This window comes from Anguilla rostrata, chromosome 1, assembly GCF_018555375.3.
Source record: "Anguilla rostrata isolate EN2019 chromosome 1, ASM1855537v3, whole genome shotgun sequence".
Lineage (NCBI taxonomy): Eukaryota > Metazoa > Chordata > Actinopteri > Anguilliformes > Anguillidae > Anguilla > Anguilla rostrata.
The window spans coordinates 46,272,262-46,295,119 of NC_057933.1; the positions used below are offsets into that span (position 1 = coordinate 46,272,262).

The following is a 22,858-nucleotide window of genomic DNA, read 5'->3' on the forward strand; positions in this document are numbered from 1 at the left end:
TCTGATAACCTACGGTACATTGAACCTGACCATGCAGACGCTTGAATATGACACAGTTATATCTGTCATCCAAGGATGTGCTTTGTTAATAAACAAATAGTCCATTGCCTCTTGTGGTTGTGATGCTGTAGGCTGGGGTACAACTGGGGACACTGATTCAAGTAAACTAAACTATTGACCTATAACACAATGGCCAGAACCAGTCATATTGCACGAAACCTCACAACATGTTATTTTTGAAATGGGTGATCGGAAATAGAATTTAAAATTAGGCACTGATGTTTCACTGGCTCACTTCAGCAGGCAGTATTCAACACATTTTAGGCGTTCCCTTGTGTGTCCAAAGACGCTTGGGAACTGAGCGCCATTAGAGTCTATTCCAATAGTAGAAAGAGATTGCTTTTTTGAGTAAAGGCTTGATTTGTATTAGACTGTCAGATGACATTAATGGGGTCCTAATTACTGAAAATGTTGGCACCTGGCCACGGGAACTATACTAATGCCTTTTGTTATGATGAGTGTGGGAAAAAATGGAAGAACTTGAACATGCTTTGTACAACCTTAATTGATCAAGAAAATTGCTGTACTAAAAACAAAAAGTGAAATGTAACAAAATGGTTAGGACACAAAGTGGGTCCCTGGAACAGAGATCCTGCAAGAGTCTTCACATGAAATGTGTCACATCTTTAGAAAGTCTCACTGAAATTATTCTGTAATGTGAAGTGCAATGACAATCACACTTTCACACCAATGAATTTGAAACTGTGAATCTGTGAAACAATGAATCTGTCCTGTGGTGAATTTAAAAAGCAAAGTAGTCTCTGTTAAAGCTCTAAATGAAATTAAAGCCGATTTTCACTAGTTTTTCTTATTGCCTTGGAGAGGGCAAATTAACTGAAAAAATGTGAAAGGTGTGATAGTTATAGAAGCTCATTATCCACATTATACTACTACCGCTGCTGCAGCTGCTATTACTACTACTACTACTACTAATAATAATAATAATAATAATAATAATAATAATAATAATAATAATACTGCTGCTACTACTACTACTACTACTAATAATAATAATAATAATAATAATGATGATAATAATATATCACTTGCTTATAAATGAACGATATGTAATATCTGGTGTTATTAATACAATTGTCTCTGGCAGCTCAGATTGCTGTACAGCTCCACAAAAAGGTTATAGAGAGGAGAATGGATAGCTGTGCCCTTAATTATTGGGAACGAGAAGGACCAGTTACAGCTTCTTATCTCTGTTGCTGAATGATTACAATAAGTACTTTTAAGCCTGTTAATAAATCCATTGCCAAGACCCATAAAATGTTATCCTGTACACCAATATCACCGATATCAGTGTTACTAATGATAAAATGCTTTATGTGCTTTGTGTATCCAGAGAAAGGACAGTAGATGGTGATTAGCTGTACGGAATGGATGCTAGCTGATACCAGATGTGATTTAACTGAGCCTGTTTGGACTGGCTGCATTGATTTATGAGGGAAATGTTATTCCAAAGGGAATAACAAACCTTTTGCATAAACTTTCACATCAGAGCTTTTTCAAGATAAGGGACTATAACAGTTGCACACTGTTGAGTGTTTTTTATTCATTCAGTGGCAGCAAGGGTTATGCCAAGTGGAAGTTGTTCACTGTTAATCTTACTAGAGTTGTGTGTCATGTGGAATAAAACAGTCTGAATGTGGAATGTATTTTTTACGGGTCTGTTAGCAGATCTGGAAAAGAGTCAGTCCCTGCGAAATACTCAAAAGTGCACTTCGCTGATTTCCTGCCAAGGTATGCCACTATTAGACGAGTGTGCTTCCATTGTAGGACTGGAACTTTATACTAGTAATTCACCATGATGTCTAAGAATCAACTAAAGTTAATTTCTAACGATACCTTTGTGCATATCTGAAGAGATCTCCTGGGAATTGTCTAGAGGTCTAATTTAGAGTGACAAATACAGATAAGATACATACCTTTGATAAATCCTTTAACAGGATCCCATAAAATGTTACAGTCACTGCTAAATTTCCACTGTTCCATAAACCCTATTAGATGCATTCTCTTCATGGTAAGAGAAATCAGTTTCAGGTTAGAATATGGCATGCACATCAAGCAGCGAATTAATGTTAATGGTCAGGAAAGACAGGAATATCATGTGTATCTTGGGCCTGCTAAGCACTGGTCCTTGTAAGGAAAAAAAACACAGCTCCGATCTTGATGAAAAAGGCTTTATTCAGATACCGACAGTGACAAAGTACATGACAGGTAATACAAGAATACCAGCAAGCACTCTGGATTCAGCGGAGTTCGTCTGAATCCTGGTTTGTGAGAACCGTGACCTTAAATACTATTTAAACTCTATGGTTGGCCAGAGTAGCCGTTTGATCACCTATTCACCCACTCAACTCTATGAATGGTTGGCCTGAGTAGCCGTTTGATCACCTATTGACCTACTCAATTCTAAATGGTTGGCCTGAGTAGCCATTTGATCACGTATCCATGTATGCTACTGGCTATTGTTGGTTTCAGGAGTTTCTCTGTCTCTTCCTCCCAATCACCTATTCACATGTCAATTACTGTCTCCATTTGGCCGCACAAATCCCTTGTAATTGTGATATGATTATCTTACATCCCGTTAGACTACTGTGGCTGTACTGTAGTTCAGCATTTTGTCCCAGGCAATCACTTTCAAGGGAACATTGTTGTTGGCTAATGGCTGATTGTTGCTGCAATTTTATCAATTTTGATTTAATAAACTCATATTCTATGGTTCTAGTGGTTAAGAGAGCATCTTGTTGAGCTGAGTAGCCTTCTGGATTACTGATGAGCTCCATAATGTTTACAACAAAAGCATATTATTTCTTGACATGGCTCTGTACTCCACAATTTTAGATTTATAATCAAATAAGTCACATATGGTTATTGTGCAGATTCTCAGTTTTTATTAAAGGATATTTTTATACATTTAGTTTCACAATGTGGAAAGTATAGCGCTATTTATACATAGTCCCCCCATTTCAGGGCACCCTAATGTTTGGGACAAATGGTTTCACATGTGTTTAATTGTTTCTAATTAGTCAGGTATGTTCAGTTGCTTTTTTAGTGCAGGTGTAAGAGAGTTTACAGTATCTAGTCTTGATTCTAGGTTTTTGATTGCCTGTTACTGGCATTTATCACCACGTGGACCAGAGCTGTGCTAATGAAAGCTAAGGAGGCCATTTTGAGGCTGGAGAATAAGAAAAAATCATGGACAAAAACTAAGCTTGCCAAAATCGACTGTTTGGAACACCATCAACAAGAAAGAGAGCTCTAGTGAGTATTCGCAAAGGGCCTGGTTGGCCAAGGAAGACCTCTACAGTTGATGACTGAAGAATTCTCACCATAATGAAGGAAAACCCCCAAGCACCTGTCGGACAGATCAGAGACACTCTTCAAGAGGCAGAAATGAATGTGTCAGTGACAACTGTCAGCAGAAGACTTCACAAACAGAACTACAGAGGCTGCACTGCAAGCTGCAAAACAATACTTAGCCATAAAAACAAGATGGCCAGGTTACAGTTTGCTCAGAAGTACCTAAAAGAGCTTGCAGAGTTCTGAAAAAAGGACAGATGAGGCCAAGATTCACGTGTAACAGACTTATGGCAAGAGCGTAGTGTGGAGGCCAAAAGGAAAACCCTGAGATCCAAAGCATGCCACCTCATCTGTGAAACATGATACTGGCTGCCACGGGTACCCGCTAGCTTGTTTCCGTTGATGATGGCAGCAGAATGAATTCTGAAGTGTACAGAAGTAAGTACAAGCAAATGCCTCCAAACTCATTGGACGGCACGTCATCCTACAGTAAGAAAATGATCTCAATTGTACTGCTAAAGCTTTTAGTTTTTGTGCTTTAGAGTTTTTAAAAGCTAAAAACTGGAAAATTCTTGACTGACCAAGTTAATCACCCAATATGAATCCAATCGAACATGCATTTCTTTTGCTGAAGAGAAAACCTAAGGCAACTTGTCCTGGAAACTAACAGGAGCTGAAGATGGCAGCAGTACAGGCTTGGCAGAGCATCACCAGAGAAGATACTCAGCATCTGGTGGGGTTTATGGGTCACAGATTTCAAACAGTATTAGCATGGAAAGTCTATGCAGCAAAGTACTGAACATTATTACTTTCGTTTACATAACATTAATATGTCCCAAACATTGTGGTGCCCTGAAATGGGGGGTGGGGGCTATGCATAAAGACTGCTGTAATCTCTACATGATGAAGTCAAAGTGTATAAGAATACCCTTAAATAAAGAATGTGCATGCAAATTGTCTGAATACAAATCTAAAACTAGCGTACTGAGCCAAATTTAGACAGAAATGTCTTTGTCCAAAACATCATGGTGTGTTTGCTTGTATATGAAAAAGGTTAAAAGATGGTGTGTGAGTGTGTGGGTGCACGTGTGTCTATGTTGTATGTTTCAGGTTTTGACTGAAAAAGAATATCTGTGGAAATTGCATATCATTGAAGGGCTTCAAATCTTTTAATTATATGTCTATTCTGAATTATTATTTTTTTTACAGAGAGTGGAAGCAGACTGTCCAGCCATGCCCCATGCCTGCACCTGCTCCCAGGACAGCAAAGGGCCTCCTGGACCTTCCGGACCCCCTGTAAGGAACCTCTGCCCATCTTCAGCCAGCAGGGCCTCCTAACAGGGCTAATAATAGGACAGGTTTTAAAAAAAGGACTGCCTCTCAAAAGGCATAGAGCAGAAAATAAACACCAGGTAGTCACATAGGTGGCTGCTGATTTAAGTTTTTATAACAGTATTTTTTGTGATATTGATATTATTGTTACTTATTCATCTGTATAGCTGATGCCATTAAGCAGGGAGACCTGCAAAGCATTAGCAGGACACAGAACAGAACACAGTGAAATCTTTGAATTCACCAACTGTTGTTTATGCCCAGTTGTAAAATTTAAATTAAATGTTGTAAAATGCAAATATGTAATATCGTATAAAATGGGACTGAGATCAGAAACCAGAACAAGTGCAAAATATTGCCGAGAGATCGCAGCGATATCTTTTTTAATTATATGATTTTTACTTCTTGAGCCGTCACTGATGGAACCAAAACAGTAGGAAATTGAAAAGGAAATGTGCTGGAAAAGATGGCGGGTCAGCACATTCCGGATACGCTGCAGGTAGAACTTGATACAAATATGCTAGATTTAAATAAACGAGCTCACTCGAAAGGCACCGTCGTGGGTGTGGGGTAGCGAAGGCCGCGTTGTGTAAACTTGGGGATGTTTGAGAAAGCAATTACACGGATATCGATTTATCAAAGCAAATTAGTCTCCTCCTTCCTGTCTGAGCCCATATGTTTCCACGTCCTCACGAAGCCTCTCCCCAATCAGACATCTCGTTTGTAGACCCGGTCACAATGAATTTCCTCCCCCTTTAATCGCACAACGAGGTGTCTGTCAGTCAACGTGGCTGGACACCGAAACTTAACCCCTAATGACCACCTCATCGGCTGAACTTTATTCTGAAAAACCATGAATGTATACGTGATTAGGCTATATTTATTTGCCCTATAGTACATAGTACATTTACTGAAGTATATATTTAGCTATAAAGGCTATTTTAGGCTATTTTTGCCTGCTTAGTATGTTTCAAGTCTACGTTTGAAAGTTGTTTTTACAAACTTGTCCTCGTGAAAGTACTAAATCCGCATTGTCCATGAATTGCAGTTTGTAAATTTGGGGAAGAAAATGTGGGAAAACCCCAAAAAAGTAGGATAGAAATATTGTGTGCAGTGTACTGTGCACTAATCCTGATTTCGTCCTCGTTTACCCATAGTGCTTAGTCTCGGCATCAGCCTGACTCCAGAGTGCCCTCGGGGGAGTAATTAATGCGAGTCCCAAAACAGGGATAAGGCCAAAAGGCCAACTGCATGTGACTGCCAGCGGCGCTCCATGCGGGAGCTCGCGCAGGTCGTCGCTCGCAGCTGGGTGCCTTTTTCTCCTGATTGTCAGATGGGCGGAGAGCGGTTTTACAGGCCCTCTCCGCTCAAACCAGTCACAGTGAAGCAAATGCTCGAGTTCACGGGAGTTCTCAGTCACGGTCCCTGCCACCAACAAACTTCAATTCATTACATTCAATGCCTAGAAGCAAAACTGACATATAAAATACTGTAAATACCAACTAATAAAAAACCTGGAAGTGCTCATGGCCCATGTTGGTAATGACTGGGTTCTGTTGTGTGGGTTCTGCCCTGTCCTGGAATTTAAAATTCACAAAGATGTGATTGGCTTTTCACACCTGTCGTTAATTGTGCCCGCAGTCGGAGTGATATGTGCATGTTGCTTGTGTTGCAGGGTGGCCCCGGCATCAGGGGAGCGAGAGGGGATCGAGGGGAACAAGGCCTTGTGGTACAGTATACCCCACATCAATCTCGCTGTTTATATATGTATTGGGTACATGGGGGACCGCTCAGATGGTGGTGGTGATCTTTGTTCTCCTTGCCTGATGCCCTCAGGTTTGTCCACAAAAGCTCGACCAAAAAAAGAAAATGGCTGTCTGGCACTTATGACATTGTATTTGAATTTGGGTCGTTGTAGACCCTGCTTTCCTTCTCACTGTTTTAACCGGCAGCACCGTCCTCCATTCCCCCTGGCTGTGTTCACTGAACAGCTAGAGATGGGTAATGGTGTGTGGAGAATATATTGTTTAGAGTTACGAATGAACAAATCACTCCGATGCGCCCTAATTTCAATTGCATGCATAATGGGTGAAACGATTTTTCTGAAGCGGTCTTATGTAATCTTCATGGTAATGATTGCTTCCACAGCAGATCATGCAGGCTGCCTGTGGCCATTGTTTTTATCCTCATGAATTTTGCATTTACTAGAGAAGCATGTAATTCAAGGGGAGGCTGGGAAGAGAATGTATTGGTTTTTGTTCACAAATGGACAGAGAGTAGCCATAAACCACATTCTGAACATGCTGGAAATAAAGCCTATTTTTATATATTTGCATTCGAACACACGAAGACCACCGCAAAGGCTAAAGGGCCATGATGACTGAAATGGATACTCCTTTCTGCTTGGTCTGCTGTAGCCTCCGTACCTTTTCTGTTGCTGTGAGGGCAATGACATGTGATTGGCCCTTTGTTTTCTTCAATTTATTAGGGACCTCAAGGGTCTAATGGAGACATGGGGCCTCCAGGGCCACAGGGACCTCCTGGCCCTCAGGGCCCCAGTGGATTGTCCATTCAGGGGACTCCGGTAAGACCCCTGCTTTGCCGTGTGTTGTGTACAGTGACTTAGGTTGCCACAGGTCATGTCCTGTTACACCTACAATGTCATTATATTGTGGCATAAATAAATCAGTGAATAGAATATAAGTCTGGTCTCTTAACTGTGTGATTGTATTTGCAATCATATATACAGAGTTGTTCACTTTTCCAGAATGTCTCCATTCGTATGGTACGTAACAGTGAATCGTGTACTGTATCATTCCTAGTTGGTTTGTACATAAAGGGTTGATAAAGGGTATCTTCCTTTTATCCTTTTGTAAAAAAAAAGAGTAAGGTGTTTTGAAAAAATGGACAGGACAAGTATTTCAAGAGAAATACTGACAGCATAGCTTATTAAAATGGGTAAATATTGTTTTTAATACCTCAAATCTTTACTCACCAGTAAAATTCTGAAGTAAAAAAGATTCAAAGCAAGCTCTTTGGCTGCACAACAATGGTTATGCTTGCTAACTAGTAATGATAGACACATTAAGGCAGTATACACACAGGCTGGCTTTGTATAATCAGAGGACCTTATACGATTTGTTTATTTAAATGATGTAACAAAGAGTTTCCTCAGGTGAAATATACTCAAATATGTACTGTAAAAACATTATGTACTGGTTGGAAAGTAATTCAGGGCCTATGTCATGACATTCTTTCAGTGAATAACCTTAGATAGCCTTCCGAGAGAACTCAAGTTCTCTCTTTTGTGTGCCCAAGAAGAAACTATTAAAAGTTTGAAAGGAGGGTCAGTCATAAAATGGAGCTGATAAGGCTTTCTTTCTCTCTTTCAGGGGTTGCCTGGGGAGAAAGGAGAGAAAGGCGAGGTTGGCGTGCAGGGACTTCAGGTAAAATCTGCACTCGGGGCATTTTCCCTTGGGTTTTCTGCAGACAAGAGAAAGACAAAGAAACAAAGAAACACTATCTGATCATTGTGCCGTTGACCTCATAAACAAGGGGAATGCCTTAATTAGCATTGCCAGGAGTCTTCGGTGAGCTCTGCGGAGCTAATTCAGAGTCTCAGAGGTCACTATAATTGGTAAATCCAGGCATCACCATCATAAATCCCAATTGGTCACTGTGATACACCTTGATATTTCTACTCTAATTTTCTAATCTCAGACATGACCCTCAAATTTCAGTTGCACGCTCAAACTACGCCATATATTAGATGATTGCGTGCCAATGACTGACATAGAAGGTTAGGGTGAGGAAGTGTGGGAAAGGCTATAGATGCACACAGATGAACTGTCATATGTATGAAGATTGTAATTATGGGATTGTAATTACAGAAGTGTCAGGTGCCGCGCTTGTGTTCCCGGTGTGGTGTTTGGTAATTAGAGCGGTCGGCTCTTCAGCGGGCGCGGGAGATAAGAGGCGCGCCGGCAGAGACCGGGCGACTCACTGTGCCGCGGGGCGTCTTTTTCACGCGCCGAGCAAACAGACAGGGAACCCCTCGACGCTGCCAGCTTAATGGAGTCAGTCATATGTGAAAAAGCATAATGAAGTAAAGCCATTATTAATTACAGAAAACAGCTACAAAAGAGGCCGCTTAATTAACGACCTCCTAGCGGACGTGCGAGAAGCAGGGAGCTTTCATCCCCAGTATTTCCATGGTCACCAGGCGACTACGGTTCCCATCTAAAGAATCTGAATCCCTCTTTTTTGTCCTTTTGTTTGGAGAAGAAAGGTTTTGCATGCAATAGGCTCCTTTTCTGTGTTCACCTGAGGCCTTTTCTTTTGGCCTTTCATTACAGTGCAACCTACTTAAGAATTTACTTCTCCAATCATTAAAATCCTATTTTTTTACGCACTGCCTGGGGCGACAGAAGGTAATGTGTGCTTTGTGACAAGAGTTGGGTTCATTTACTGTGAACACAAGTATAGAAACATTTGATAACATTGATATTCAAGTCTTTGCTGCAGCTATCACGGAGTCGATAGCAAAACATATTTGGGGTGAAAACATAGCAATCACCATTTTTATCCCAAACATTTTTATCTAAAAAAAAAAATTAAGTAAACTTGTCCTTTTCTGCCAAACATTTTTGAATCAAGCTTGAGGCAGCACATTTTCCATTTAACAACAAAAAACCAAGTGGGAATTTCAATTTTCCTTCTGTCTTTAACTGCATTGCAAGAATCTTGTTCTGAAAAGATATGCAAATGTTTCTGCGCACAAAGAATGACTCGATTGATACATAGCATATATTTAAGTTTTACTTTTGCTGAAGAGAGTTTACTACTGCAGGATGTTTCCCCAGATACTTTAACCTAGCCATATGGGTCTAGACGGAGCGAACATTTTTTATGTTTTCCGTCAATGGTTGGTATAAGGGTTCCCGGTTTCCCCTGCTAGAACAACATGCCCTGTTGACTGTTTGCCAGTGTACACATATGCCTAGCCAAAGCTGGAAGCAAACTGCTCCACATCCCTTTTGAAGTATGTGTGTGGACCAAAGAAAACTGCACATTAGGGCAGAATCAGACACACTGCTGGTGTGTCGCTCCAGCAAGGATCAGGTTGTGCGTACTTAGTCTGGCTGGCTGGGTCCTGTCACTACCAGAGAGGAAAGCAGCTGTGGAACATGGGGAAATCATTTGTAGAATGATCTAGAAGCCACTTCCAGGCACCATGGCCATGCATTTTAAGGACAACAGAACCGCAGCCACGACACCTCTAAGGCATATATGGCCTCTACCCTCAGTTTCAGACACTAGCATAAGATCCTATTTCTCTGTTAGCGTGTGTGTGTGTTTAACATCAACTGCTATTCCTTCCTGCCACAGAAATCTCCATCTTTTAACATATTACAAACACTTTTATTGAATCACCCTGCTGTGCAGTAAGTACAGAATGACCCCATCACAAATACTATCGCACTCAATGGAGTAGGTTCAGACAACCAAATAAATGTGACTTTACGCAGCGCACACAGTGCATGGTCTTCATTTAAACTTTTTTGCTTCACAAATCTCTCCCGCATGTGCATGAAATACAACTTCCTAAGCCCGGTTTTAACGGGTGATTTATCTGCAATGACCGCAGTGGTTTGGCTGGTGGTAAACGCACAATGTCTAATGTGATGAAAAAATAGCTTTCGGCCAGAAACCCCCTGTTCCGCCCCTGCATCGGATTTCACAGGCTGGGCCTGTGCACCTAGCTGACAGGATGAATTTCCAAATGTGAGAGGTTTAGAAGAAAGTTGATCTTGTTTCACCTTTCCAATCTCCCAAATTCCTGTAATGATAATGACATTAGGTGTGCATAGTATAGAACTGAGCTTCCATTTTGGGTTCCAAACAATTTTCAATCTAAATCATTTTTTTTATTGTGTTTATTTGGATTTTTATTTTTTTTGACAAACTGTTAACCTAAAAAATAAGAATTTTCAGTCAAGAATTTTCCCTTGGCACAGTTTCCCTATTATTAATACACAGTTAATAATAATATCTGGGTACCCAGATATGAATAATAATATAATAGGGAGAGTAAGAAAGAAAGAAAATATCATCATTGTAATAGCCTTTTTACCCTTTGATAACCCTATGTTTGGTTTTTTTAAGGGTGTTCCTGGATCTCCTGGGTCCATGGGAAGGGATGGCCCACCTGGACAGAGGGTAAGAGTGTGCCAGCAGGGCCTGAAGCCAGGCTGTGGCCTCTATAAGGGGAGCCAAATTGATCTTTGTGTTTGTATTGAACTCAAGGCATGAGCTCACCGCATCCCCGCTGATCTCTTTTTACATCCGCACATGTTGCCAAAAGTCTTTGCTATCTGTTGGATTCTGTTTCACTGTGTCTCACTTCTGACCCAACACATTACTTATAGTCTACTCACTGTAGCTCCTCTGGTGCTGCTATTTCGATTAGAAATGGCTTCTTGACAGGCTGGGTTACGTCAAGGTGAAAAGTTCATAGGGTGCTAGCCACAAGTGCTGCCTTTTTTAACAAAAATAAAGTAGCGGAACTAAACGATTACATCTACCTCTGATTCTGCAAAATAAATTTGTTTTGTTTGTCTTTGAAGTTTATCATTGAGCCAATGAAGTATACCGTGAATTGATACTCTAATAGACACCCTTGCACCTTAGCCTTGCACATGGTTAACTGACCCTCAGTACAATTTGTGTCACTTATATTTAATAATGTACAGTACTCCCAATCATTGCATCCACTGAAGCAAATCCTGATGAAGACAAATAAGGCCAAAATGTTTTCTGCCAAATAAATTAAGGAGCAGAAAGCGGAAATCTTGTTTTTCAATTTTTGCTCTCTGTTGATTTGTACCTTTTTAACAGTTTGGTGTATGTCTTCCTGCTTTCCCCAAGTGGTCTTTCTGTGTAATGTATCTGGCTCCTTCAGCAAACTACATGCTAATCTGGATCTATTAGACAAGCTCTGAAGGAAAACAGCCCCTGATGTCATCTTCACAGAACTCGGAAGGGCCAAGAGGCTGCTGCACACAGCAAAACCAAGATAGGAAATAGTGTCCTGTTCTCCGTGCTGCGAGGAACGCTCTTCGGGTGATCTCCACAAATTTCACCAGACTGACAGCTGACCTAATAACACTTAGAGAGGCACTAGTCCAAAACTGGCTGAGCTTGCCACGGGTACCCAGATATCTGTCTGCATGTCAGGGAGATGGAAAACGGGGAGACCCTTGGCCGCCTGCACAATTTAAGAAATCACAGGGTTCTGAAACAGCTCAGGGTAGAACCAAGGCAACAGTTTATATATCAGAATGGCCATTGAGCTCCCTGCCACTGGTAATGAAAATGTATTATCTTAAATTACAGGTAAAACAAAGCTGTGCCTTGAGATTTGCTTGCAGAGCGATCCATCACAGTTTATCCAGAAGAGAGAATGAAAACATTATCCCTCTAAATTTCTGCAAACCTGGCCAGTGGTTCCCACCTTGTCTGCTGTTTTTTTTTTTTGTCCAACTTGGCACCGTGCAATATTCACAACGCTAAAACCTCAGTAACCTGAAGGATACATGCTCTTTTTATTTGGAATTGTGTAAAATAAACTGTTCATGGGGGTGTATCTTAGGAGCCAGACTTGCAATGTGTGAAAGTCAAATCTCACCTGCCAAATAATGCTGAAATCTTCAGAAAGAATGTTGTAGAGTTGGCCAGAGTATCTGATAAAATATACAGCACACATCTGAGCAATAAACTGCATTGCGGGAAAGCTAATGTCCCGTGCAGAACTTTAATGTTGTGCCAAGTTAAATGATAAAAGGAAAATAATAGAACTTTCTAAGAAGAAGTACGCTCTGGTATTCATTCATTTGTGGCTGGGGAGTGTATAAGCTATGGCCTTTTTTTCCTAAGTTAACTGGGAGAGAAACAAGATATAGCAGTGTTTTGGCATTTAGCCTATCTTGAGTTATAATTTCACATTTAGACAAAATGGCCCAAAGTCTGGATTTGAACTGTCTGCATAAACAGCAAACCCTACTGCAAGCGTAAAAAACATTGTGTATCCCCTCTCATGATTCCCATCACTCTATTGAGAAAGCGCTGCAGATGTGCTGTGCCATGCTAAGGCTGCCAGGCTAAATAAATGCAGTCCATGCACACGTTTGACTTTGAAAGTAGGAAGGGTATCAGCGAATGAATGGAGCTGGGTGTCCTCTGATTGCCGATTGCGGTGTTGCCAAGTAACCGCAGACCCTGCCCCCCCACCCCCCCACTCAGGACTAGTCCTGTCTGAGGCCTATTAAGAGGTTTAACTGGTGCATGTGTTTACTCCGCAATTCCAAGCCGACTCCCACAATCGAGTGCATGCCTACCCTCGGTCGGCAAGAAAATTGCCTTTTATGTCACAAAACAAGAGAAGAGTCTAATAAAGCAGGTTTGCGTAGGTTACCAGCCTTGGAAATAAGAGCAAATTGTTTCTTATTGCTTTGTCATTAAGTCAATAAATGTGCCCAGGCTCTAGAATTCTGCATCCAAAAAGCTAGATTATGGTTCAAATGGAACAGATAGATATGTTTTTCAATATAAAAAGCATTTGTTACATAGCATATTCTTCCTCTTCTCACAAATAATTAGTGAACAGGACTTTGTATGGCTTGTGTTTTGTTCTCACTTGCCATTTTCAGACAAGGCTGAAAAATTACTGAATTACTTCTTCCAAGACTCAGTTCAGCAGGACATTGGATGACGTGGGATGATGTTTTCATAGTTTGCTTCTATTCATAAAGCAATCCACAGATTTCACATAGCTTTTCTTTTATGCTTTGTTTAGTTTTCAAGGGAAGCCAACCAGGTCTGTAGCTCTCTATAGCTAAGTCACCAGCTTAGTCCATCCTTGCATCCTCCTACCCCCGTATTCTCACCTGTGTTTATAATTTCCTCATCCATCAGTAATGATCTACTTAGGAAAGAGTGGAGTGTTGTGCGCGCCTATGTTCTAATGAGGAGCATTGGATGAGCCTCATAAATTGACTGCTATCTGGTGTGGTAGATTAGCCACTGGAAGTTCGCTTTTGCTGGGAGAGGAGGTAGCCAGCCCTCAGGGGTCAGTCAGAGGAACTTCCACGCGTTCCAGCACAAACCCTTGCGGTCTTTTTATTGCTTGTACAGTCCGCATCACATTTTCCTTCCAGAATTTTCCTTCCACTTCCTATGTATTTTACCCTCATCATCAGAGATCATGAAAGAGCAATCATTATGTCTTTTGGGTATATTGTTGCTGTGCACATTGCAAGATGCATTTTTGACTGTGTGCGTAGTGCAGTTTAATGATGAGTAATTCTCTGGATACAGTGGTCACCGTTCATTTTAAGCAACTGACCCAGATTCTGCGGTTGTATTCCTGCCTCACAGGGACTTCCTGGAAAAGGCGGACCACAGGGACAGCAAGGGGCCCCAGGGCCGATTGTAAGTGACACTGCATGGCATGCTTTTATCCACAGGAGGAAAAGAACAGACCCTGGGCAACCAGGCTCAAACGAGCAATTTAATTATCAGTCTTTCACAGGTGGGAATGACTGCAAGGGATTAGCTCTTCTAAATGTTCCCTTCCTGAGGAATTTGAGGAGTGGGCATTGCCTCGCTTTGCTTGCTGTAAAGAATCGGCTCTGGCCAAATACACAGTGACGAATAAAGCACTGAAAGTTGGGCTAAAGAGTGCGGTGACACAGGCGTGGTCTGTGGAGCTTTGTGGAGACCTCACACAGATGTACTGAATGACTGCTAATGTGCATCCCATTGTGCTGCTCTACATCAATAGGGAACCCCCGGGGCTCCAGGGTCCCCAGGATCGAAAGGACCGCCGGGGCCACTGGGTGACCATGGACCACCTGTAAGTGGAAAGTCTCTGCTCACTTCTATGGATTTAACTGGGTGACCAGGATGGAAGTTAATTGGGCTACTCCGAGAGGAATCATGGTGGGAGAGAGATGGGGAAGTTGAGGGGAGGAGAGAGGGTGGGAGAGGGGCAGAAAGGTGCAGAAATAGAGAGAGAGAGAAAGAGAAAGTTGTGGGAAAAGAGATGGGGATGGAGAGAATGACAGAGAGGGAAAGTGAGAGCCTCTTTAAATTACAAGGCAAGAGTTTATCCAGTAAGTATGTAAACATATTTAAAAACTTTTTTTTCTGAACTGAAGCATGTGAAAAGGTTAAAAATGGTTAAATCTTCAATGTGTGTGGTTCCTCTATTGTCTATTTATTGCATGGTGTTCTTGGAATTCCTGAGAGTGAATACTGAACGTAAGGACCAAAGATAATGGCGCCCTGTTTAATTGCATGTCTAGCAGCACTACCTTTCATTTGCATACATTATGCCATTTATTCTATAGTGTATTCTCATGTGTAGAAAATTAAAACTTTATACTGTGCTATTACCATTAGAGGACTTATAACATGACAGCTTGCATTGATATAATTGCTGAATAGGTTAATGTCTGTGTTGGTATTTTACTCAAGATTACACTGTACATTTTGTGATTTATCTTATCCACTGATATATATGTTCTGCTTTGAACTTGTTAGACCACTTCGACATTCAGAAACTTATTAGCAGGGGTTTGCTAATAAGCAGGTCACAGCCCAGTCACATGACCAGGGCGAAAAGGTTCCCTTTAACCCCCCTCCCTTGCTTCAAGTCAAAGAGGCCACCTGGTTCTGCTCCATTTGCTTGTTGGGGGAAGTTCAATATGGGGAGGTCTCTTGTGTCTACACTTAGCATACTCTTCTGGATTGTTTCCCCCTCAAATGCACAGCCCAAGGCTCTCCCTGAGCAACCTCCTGTCCCAGCTCAGTCCAGTCCTCCTGCATGCAGCCAAACAGTCGACCAGCACTCTTCAGCTCCCAAACACATCCTAAGTCAGTGTTTCTCAACCCTGGTTTTGGGGACCTAACATGTATTCTGGTTTTTGTTCCAACATTATAAGAAGCTCTGTATTGTAATGAGCTGCTAAATGTTCTTAATTACAGACTAATTGTTCTTAATTGGACTTTTTTTTTTTTTTTACATAAATTGAAGACTAATTTACCCTCTTAAAGCCACATAATACCAGAACTCTATGCCCTATTTTTTTTTTAATTTATTCAAACTGACAGGTGAAATCAGTTGGGTCCCATTAGCTGAGAGTGAGGAAACCTGAACCCATCTGGGTGAAATGAATGAGTTAACTGAATGCAAATGGCCAAACCTGCATTGTGTTAAAATACATTTAACCGCACAATTATGGTACTGTTGAACTTTTTCAACAACATTAATTGATCTGGATATTGGCTTTGACAAAAATCAGCATAGTCATTGTGTTCCCAGGAGAAGGGTTGAGAAACACTGTCTTAAACCACGCCACCCCCAACCCCCCTACTGGCTGAGGTCCTTGCTCTGCTTCATGTTGACACAGATCAAAGAGTTGGAGAGAGTGTGTTCGTAATCCAGAAAACTGTTGTTCATCACCAGGGAACCACGCTCCCCTTTTGACTGGCCAGTGAAAAGGAATTTTTATTTGAACTGTTTAAAGAGTCGTAAAGGGCTGCATTATCGGAGCTCAGTGTCAGGATCGATTTATTTGAAGCTCAGCACTTGTTTGTGCTGTCAGTGGCTATCTGTAACTTCTACAGCCTGTCAATTTTCCCAGACATTAAGCGGGTATATGGGAAACTCCCTAGAGCCCACACATGTGTGTGGGACCCAATTAAAAATGTTCACAGGACAGCCCAGACTGTACAACTGGCAATACCCTTGCATAATGTGAAAGCTGCTGGTCTCTCAATAGTTTGACAATTGCTCTATTCAGTTATTATCTCATAAAAAACATGTTTTCAACATACAAAAATGCCAAGTTACTCACACATACAAGACATACATTGTCTATAACTCATTCATTCAGACTGCCAAAATCCAGGCCTGCCATTAAAAGTATTGATATCAAAATGACGCCAAGTTACGGTACTACAAACAATATAGGCTATCTTGCCTAACCAAAATTAAATAAGATGTATTCCAAAGCAATGCTATCCAATACTTCCTCAATTCTTTCAAGTCACTTGAAAGATTTGAAGATTTGGCTGGTGTCGGTAAAATGTCCAATGGGGAGACATTTTGTTTGTGGGATAGGCGGCAGGAACAATAAAAATGAGAAGAAGGAGAAAACGCAAAGTTTTTAGTTTGGGGCTTTATTGTGTGGACATGTGAAGTTGTTTATGAATTCTGTCTGTTGAAATGGGGTGAGAATGTACAGAATTTAATGTTTTTAAGAGCTGAGTGTCTGTGGCTGTTGTGGTTATTTCTGTGGGGAACCCTGAAAAGTGCCAAACTCTCGGTGCTGTATAGGTATGGGGCATACCCCCGCCAAGGCGTAACTTGGCGGGATGGCATACCTGCCATCCCAATCACTACAAAATGTTAGAGGGAACATAATTTGGGGGAAGTAGCGTTTTGAGCGGAAGGATCATTTGGGGTAGCAGCATATTGGTGGGGAGCTAGACCACAATGGGAGGGCCTGACATCCCTCCAGGACCTCCACTGCTCCTGCCCGCTTGCCCCCAATGCGTCGTGCTTGGCACACGGGTGCAAATTCGCAGAAGAGCGATTGCCCATGTCTCTCAAATGAGTCGTCTTAGGGCTGCGGTGATCCAAACCCCTTACAATAGCAGTGTTTTTAAAGGCTGCATGATTTATTTATCTTTCACTTTCTCTCAGATTTCCTGGCTGTTAGATCAGCCAAACTGCTGCTCTCTTTATGCTGCTTGCAAAGAGTGCCAGAAGCATATTATAGGGTCATAAACTCCCAAAAGCCACGTTACTTACGGGAACACGGCTAATATGTACTAGCTACAACAGTCCGTTTTGAAATAAGCTTATGCCATTTTTTTAGCCTGTCTGAACAGGTGCGCCTGAGATTACTAGCATTTGGAATGATACATGAAAGCAAACAGTGCTTGTTTTTTTCCGCCTCAGTGTTTTCTGTTTAAAATGTTAAATTACTGTTTAAAATGTTACATATCTGTTACAGGGTCCTCCTGGTACCAAGGGCGATAAGGGTGAACGGGTGAGTCTGACTTTAAACCGAATGCCTGAAGTCGAGTTTCGAGAGAGCAGCTCGCCATACTTCAAACCTCAACTCACATATAATTGCAGTTTATCAGCTTGGGGAGTAAGGGGCCGCTGACAGACTTCCAAGATAAAATTGGCGGTGATTTCACAGCAGTGCGTTGTGCGGGTTTATTGCCCCAGAGTGTGTGTGTTTTTATAGCTATTAATGCAGCCTCTGCTAAAACCGTTAAATCAGCAGATATTGTAGGAATAAGCCCTGTGTTTTCAGTGCAGGTAGAGATGTGTTTCGTGGCTCCAAGCTGAAAGCAATTTTTAGGTCCCTTGACAAATCAGCCTGCACTCCGGTGTCCGCGTCCGTTTTTCTCCGTTAATTGTCGGACGCTCTGCGCAGGCTGGACGGCCAGTGTTAGACTGGAATGGAGTTATTAATCGCCCATGCAGGTCATTAAATTCATTAGCCACTTCCACGGGGCTTCCTCGTGCGCCGCGTGCCGCGTGCTGAGTCCCGGTGCTGTCTGTCTGCTTTTGAAGGGTGACATGCAGTCCCAGGGTGCCGTGCGGTCGATCGCCCGTCAGGTCTGCGAGCAGCTGATTCAGAGTGAGTTTTCTGCCTGCCTCCTTGTGTACTTCTGGCACGTGCCTATCCGCTAATCACCTGTGCACATTCTCAGCAAGCTGCACAACTGATTCAACATTGTTCAGTTGTACAGAGATATATCTTCTTCTTTAGATTGTTTCAGTATAGTGTTTTATAAATAATTAAGTGGACGGTTAACTACTGGCTTATATGTTTGTGATTGACGACAAGTTCCAGCATTGGTTCTTCCAGTTACCACATTAATTCTCACCAATGATACGTCTCTCCTCTAATATGCACTAGCTCTCCTGAGGTACTGTGTGACCCATATAAAACACTTAAGTGGATATGCTTCAGCTGAGTGTTCCTTGCACACATTGGGTTAGTCAAAATTGAGGATAACATTTTTTAAAAACCATCAGTTTTTCATTTGTTGTTGCACAGGCCTCCATTGAAAACTGACCTCAGGAGTTATCAACATCAAGGTTGTTATGTCTGCTAGCATCATGTTGGTTGTAGACAGAAATGCAACCATAAAAACAAAGTGCATGGTCTACAATGTAAACAGAACTTTTTGTGTAGTGTGAACGCTTTACAGTATTACCAACAAGCAAAGCATCCTTTCATAGCTAGTGTTAGTAGCCAGCTAAACAAAAATGAAAATGGGCAAATTTCCAATGACCCATCTGACTCAGCTAGACTAGAGGCATGCAACATTAAGCAAATGACTCTAGGTTTCAGGTCAACAGCTCTGAATGCATAAAAAAGCACTAACTCAGTTGCAGTCAGGACTGCATGAAATGGCCAACTAATTAATATGTTTGAGGACAGAGAGTTAGAAGCAGTCTTACAGCTTGTGTTGGATTCCAAGGAATATTATTAAACAATGAAACATTATTATTAATAGTTAATTAACAGGTGTGAAGCTTACAATTTATACCAATTAATTCAATTAATGTAAAAATGCTTTTTCATTATCCTCGGTGTCTCTTACTACAATCTCTCATGGTGTGACCTCTCTCTCTCAGGTCACCTGTCCCGCTACAGCTCTGTCCTGAACCAGATCCCCAGTCAGGCCGTCTCAGTCCGCACCGTGCCCGGACCCCCCGGAGAGGCTGGGCGACAGGGCCCCCCGGGACCACAGGGAGAGCAGGGGCCTGCTGGCAGACCAGGATTCCCTGGGGGCAATGGACAAAATGGCCGACCAGGAGAGAGAGGTACAGGAACTTCCAGGGGGATGGCTGAGAAGTGGAGAAGAAGAGGGGGAGAGGGAGAAGAAGAGAGTCCAGTGCAGAGGGAAAATGGAAAAAGAGGGAAGGGTACAGAAAGAGATGGAAATAACAGAATAACAGAAGCAGAGAGGGGCACGGTGATGCAGTTGGATCTTTCAAAATGAAACACCAGAATGTTCATTTTAAAGATCTGACACTGACTCAAGTCTTAATAACTTGATAAAGCCTTTATCAAGGCAGCACAGTGGCGCGCTGGGTAGCTCTCTTAGCTCACAGCAGGAAGGTACTGGGTTCAAATCATGGCCTGAGCCTTTCTGTGTGGAGTTTGCATGTTCTCCCAGTGTCTTTGTGGGTTTCCTCTGGGTACTCTGGTTTCCTCCCACAGTACAAAGACATGAAGGTAGGCTAATTGGAGCCTCTAAATTGCCCATGGTTGTGAGTGTGTGAGTGAATTGTGGTGTGTGTGCCCTGCGATAGATTGGCAACCGGTCCAGGGTGTATTCCTGCTTTTCACCCAATGCACGCTGGGATAGGTTCCAGCACGCCCCGCAACCCTGACCAGAATAAACGGGTATAGATAATGGATGGATGGATGGACAGAAGCAGGGAAGTCCTCTGGGTGTGGGCGAAGGCCCTTGAGGGACGAGGTCAGCTTTGTTAGCAGAGGCAAATCTTTTGCACAGGAAAGGCAGGCAACTGCCTGGGGCTGCCAGCATTGGGGAGTAACCCAGGTAACATGATGACTGTGGAAGTTGGTCAGAAGGGCCCCATGGGGCCTCCCAGTGTCTAGAATTGCGTCTGTTGGTTTGAAGTGGCCTCAAGACTTAAACAGTCAAATGGGTAAATGAAACCCAGAGACTCCACCGAGGGCTTAGAATTCAAATCCTTATGGCCAAAATACATGCAGAGCCTACTGGAAAATAGCAGTTTGTTAATGCTGAATGCAGCTACTGAATGTGTGACTAAGCTTGGCAAACACATTAGGAATATGCAGCACAGACAGAAAGGATGATGACTAACTCAAGTATGACTGAAGTCAAATATCAGGCAACCGTTCTTTGCATGGACCCACTTTTGAGCAGGTTTTAGTGAAGCCTTTCAGACTGATTACTGTGACCAGTGGAGTTTTTCCATATCTATTTGATTGTTTTCCATGCTCCTTAATGACTGCTGTGTCAGCGACTCATGCCGATAACTGAAGGAACTGAAGGAATAACTGTTGCCATTGAGACATGGCTAAGAGGGTCCTTGAATCCAAAAGACTGATTCAGAGGATGGCTGCGCTGCCTGTCAGTAGCTAAAGGCCTGGAGCAACATAAACTAAAGCAGACCCGATAAGGGGCAGGGTCAAGAATTTCTTCTGGAGAGCCCGCACAGGACTGCTGATGACCTTTAAGCACAGACGATACGTCAGAGTGCCACCATCATTGCTACAGCGAGTGCTGACAGGAGTCTCAGCTCCTGTTGATAACAGCTCTGGTGCATGTCAGAAAAAATTCCAGGGATTCTGGAAGGGCTTAAGTGTCATTTTCAGCTAGATGAGGTTAGAGAGATATTCATGAGCTTCACTGGTGAAATGTGAGTTCTGAAGCTTTGGCTAACTTTGGCAATCATAGTTTGTTTTCAGGAGAGATTTGTTCCTATATATATATATAAATATACACTCACCGGCCACTTCATTAGGTACAACTGTTCAACTGCTCGTTAACGCAAATATCTAATCATCTAAGCCAATCACGTGGCAGCAACTTAATACATTTAGGCATGTAGACATGGTCAAGATGATCTGCTATAGTTCAAACCAAGCATCAGGATGGGGGAAGAAAGGTGATTTAAGTGACTTTGAACATGGCATGGTTGTTGGTGCCAGATGGGCTGGTTTGAGTATTTCAGAAACTGCTGATCTACTGGGATTTTCACGCACAACCATCTCTAGGGTTTACAGAGAATGGTCCGAAAAAGAGAAAATACCCAGTACCCAGTGATCGGCAGTTCTCTGGGCAAAAATTCCTTGTTGATGGCAGAGGTCAGAGGAGAATGGCCAGACTGGTTCAAGCTGATAGAAAGGCAACAGTAACTCAAATAACCACTCGTTACAACCGAGGTATGCAGAAGAGCATCTCTGAACACACAAAACATCGAATCTTGAAGCAAATGGACTACGGCAGCAGAAGACCACACCCGGTACTAACAAGTACCTAATGAATTTTTACATTATATGTAAATGTTTTACTCTGCAACTTTTCCATCCATCCATTATCTATACCCACTTATCCTCGTCAGGGTCGCGGGGGGTGCTGGAACCTATCCCAGTATGAATTGGTCGAAAGGCAGGAATACACCCTGGACAGGTTGACAATCTATCGCAGGGCACACACACCATTCACTCACCATTGACACACACACTCATACCTATGGGCAATTTAAAGTATCCACTTAGCCTACAGTACCTGCATGACTTTGGACTGTGGCCACCATGCTGCCCTCTCCAAGTTTTGCGAGGGGCCAATCACATTTATAGAACTTTCTTTGCTGTAATCTCAATTTAGGGGAAGGTGGACAGGCACAGATTCTCCCCTGAAGCCCTGAAGTGTACTGGCTGCTTCTATTCACTCCGCAGTAGGGCTGTGCAATCGTTGCTTTAGAGCAGTATGCTTCATGTGCAGCTGGTGCAGACAGACCAAATACGCTAGAGTTTAATAACTACATTTAAATCAGCAGTGTTTATATGAGTCCAGTAGGGACAGTATATATTCCATTAGAAAGAAAAGTATTTTGAATTAAAATATTTGATTTTGCAGTGAATATTCTGCTGTGTAGGACTCAATACCAGACCCCAGGATGCACTCCTTTGCTCGGTACTTTACCTGGACAAGCCACCTGAGAGCCACACCTATATTGTTTCATGTACAGACCACAACTCAAAATCTCATGCATCTCTGGAAATACAGCACAAAAAACTTAAAACGATTTTTAAAATTCTTCGGTTCAATTTATTGGATCTTTAATGAACATTGATGTCAGCTGAACCTGTTGAATGTCGTAAAACAAAGCAGAACAATTTTGCTGAGTGAGGTGGGTTCTTCAGTCATGGATATCATTAAGATTACACGCTCAGTAATGTGCACAGCACATATGGGGATCACAATGGTGACTACAATGGTCTTTTCACTGAAAAAGGTGGTTGCATAAAAGGAACTCTTGAAGACTCTCTCTCTCTGG

At 42.2% G+C, this 22,858-nt stretch overlaps 1 protein-coding gene across 3 annotated transcripts in view; it reads left to right on the forward strand.

Moving 5' to 3' along the window:
- col14a1a (collagen, type XIV, alpha 1a) overlaps nt 1-22,858 on the forward strand; it is a 112,414-nt gene that overhangs the window by 84,502 nt on the left and 5,054 nt on the right. For all 3 annotated transcript variants that reach the window (XM_064338372.1, XM_064338364.1, XM_064338356.1), the window contains 10 exons: nt 4,582-4,668; nt 6,380-6,433; nt 7,193-7,288; nt 8,097-8,150; nt 10,870-10,923; nt 14,140-14,193; nt 14,546-14,617; nt 17,787-17,822; nt 18,359-18,425; nt 19,433-19,621. In XM_064338372.1, the coding sequence (XP_064194442.1) occupies nt 4,582-4,668; nt 6,380-6,433; nt 7,193-7,288; nt 8,097-8,150; nt 10,870-10,923; nt 14,140-14,193; nt 14,546-14,617; nt 17,787-17,822; nt 18,359-18,425; nt 19,433-19,621 (763 nt within the window). The remainder of the gene's footprint in view (nt 1-4,581; nt 4,669-6,379; nt 6,434-7,192; nt 7,289-8,096; nt 8,151-10,869; nt 10,924-14,139; nt 14,194-14,545; nt 14,618-17,786; nt 17,823-18,358; nt 18,426-19,432; nt 19,622-22,858) is intronic.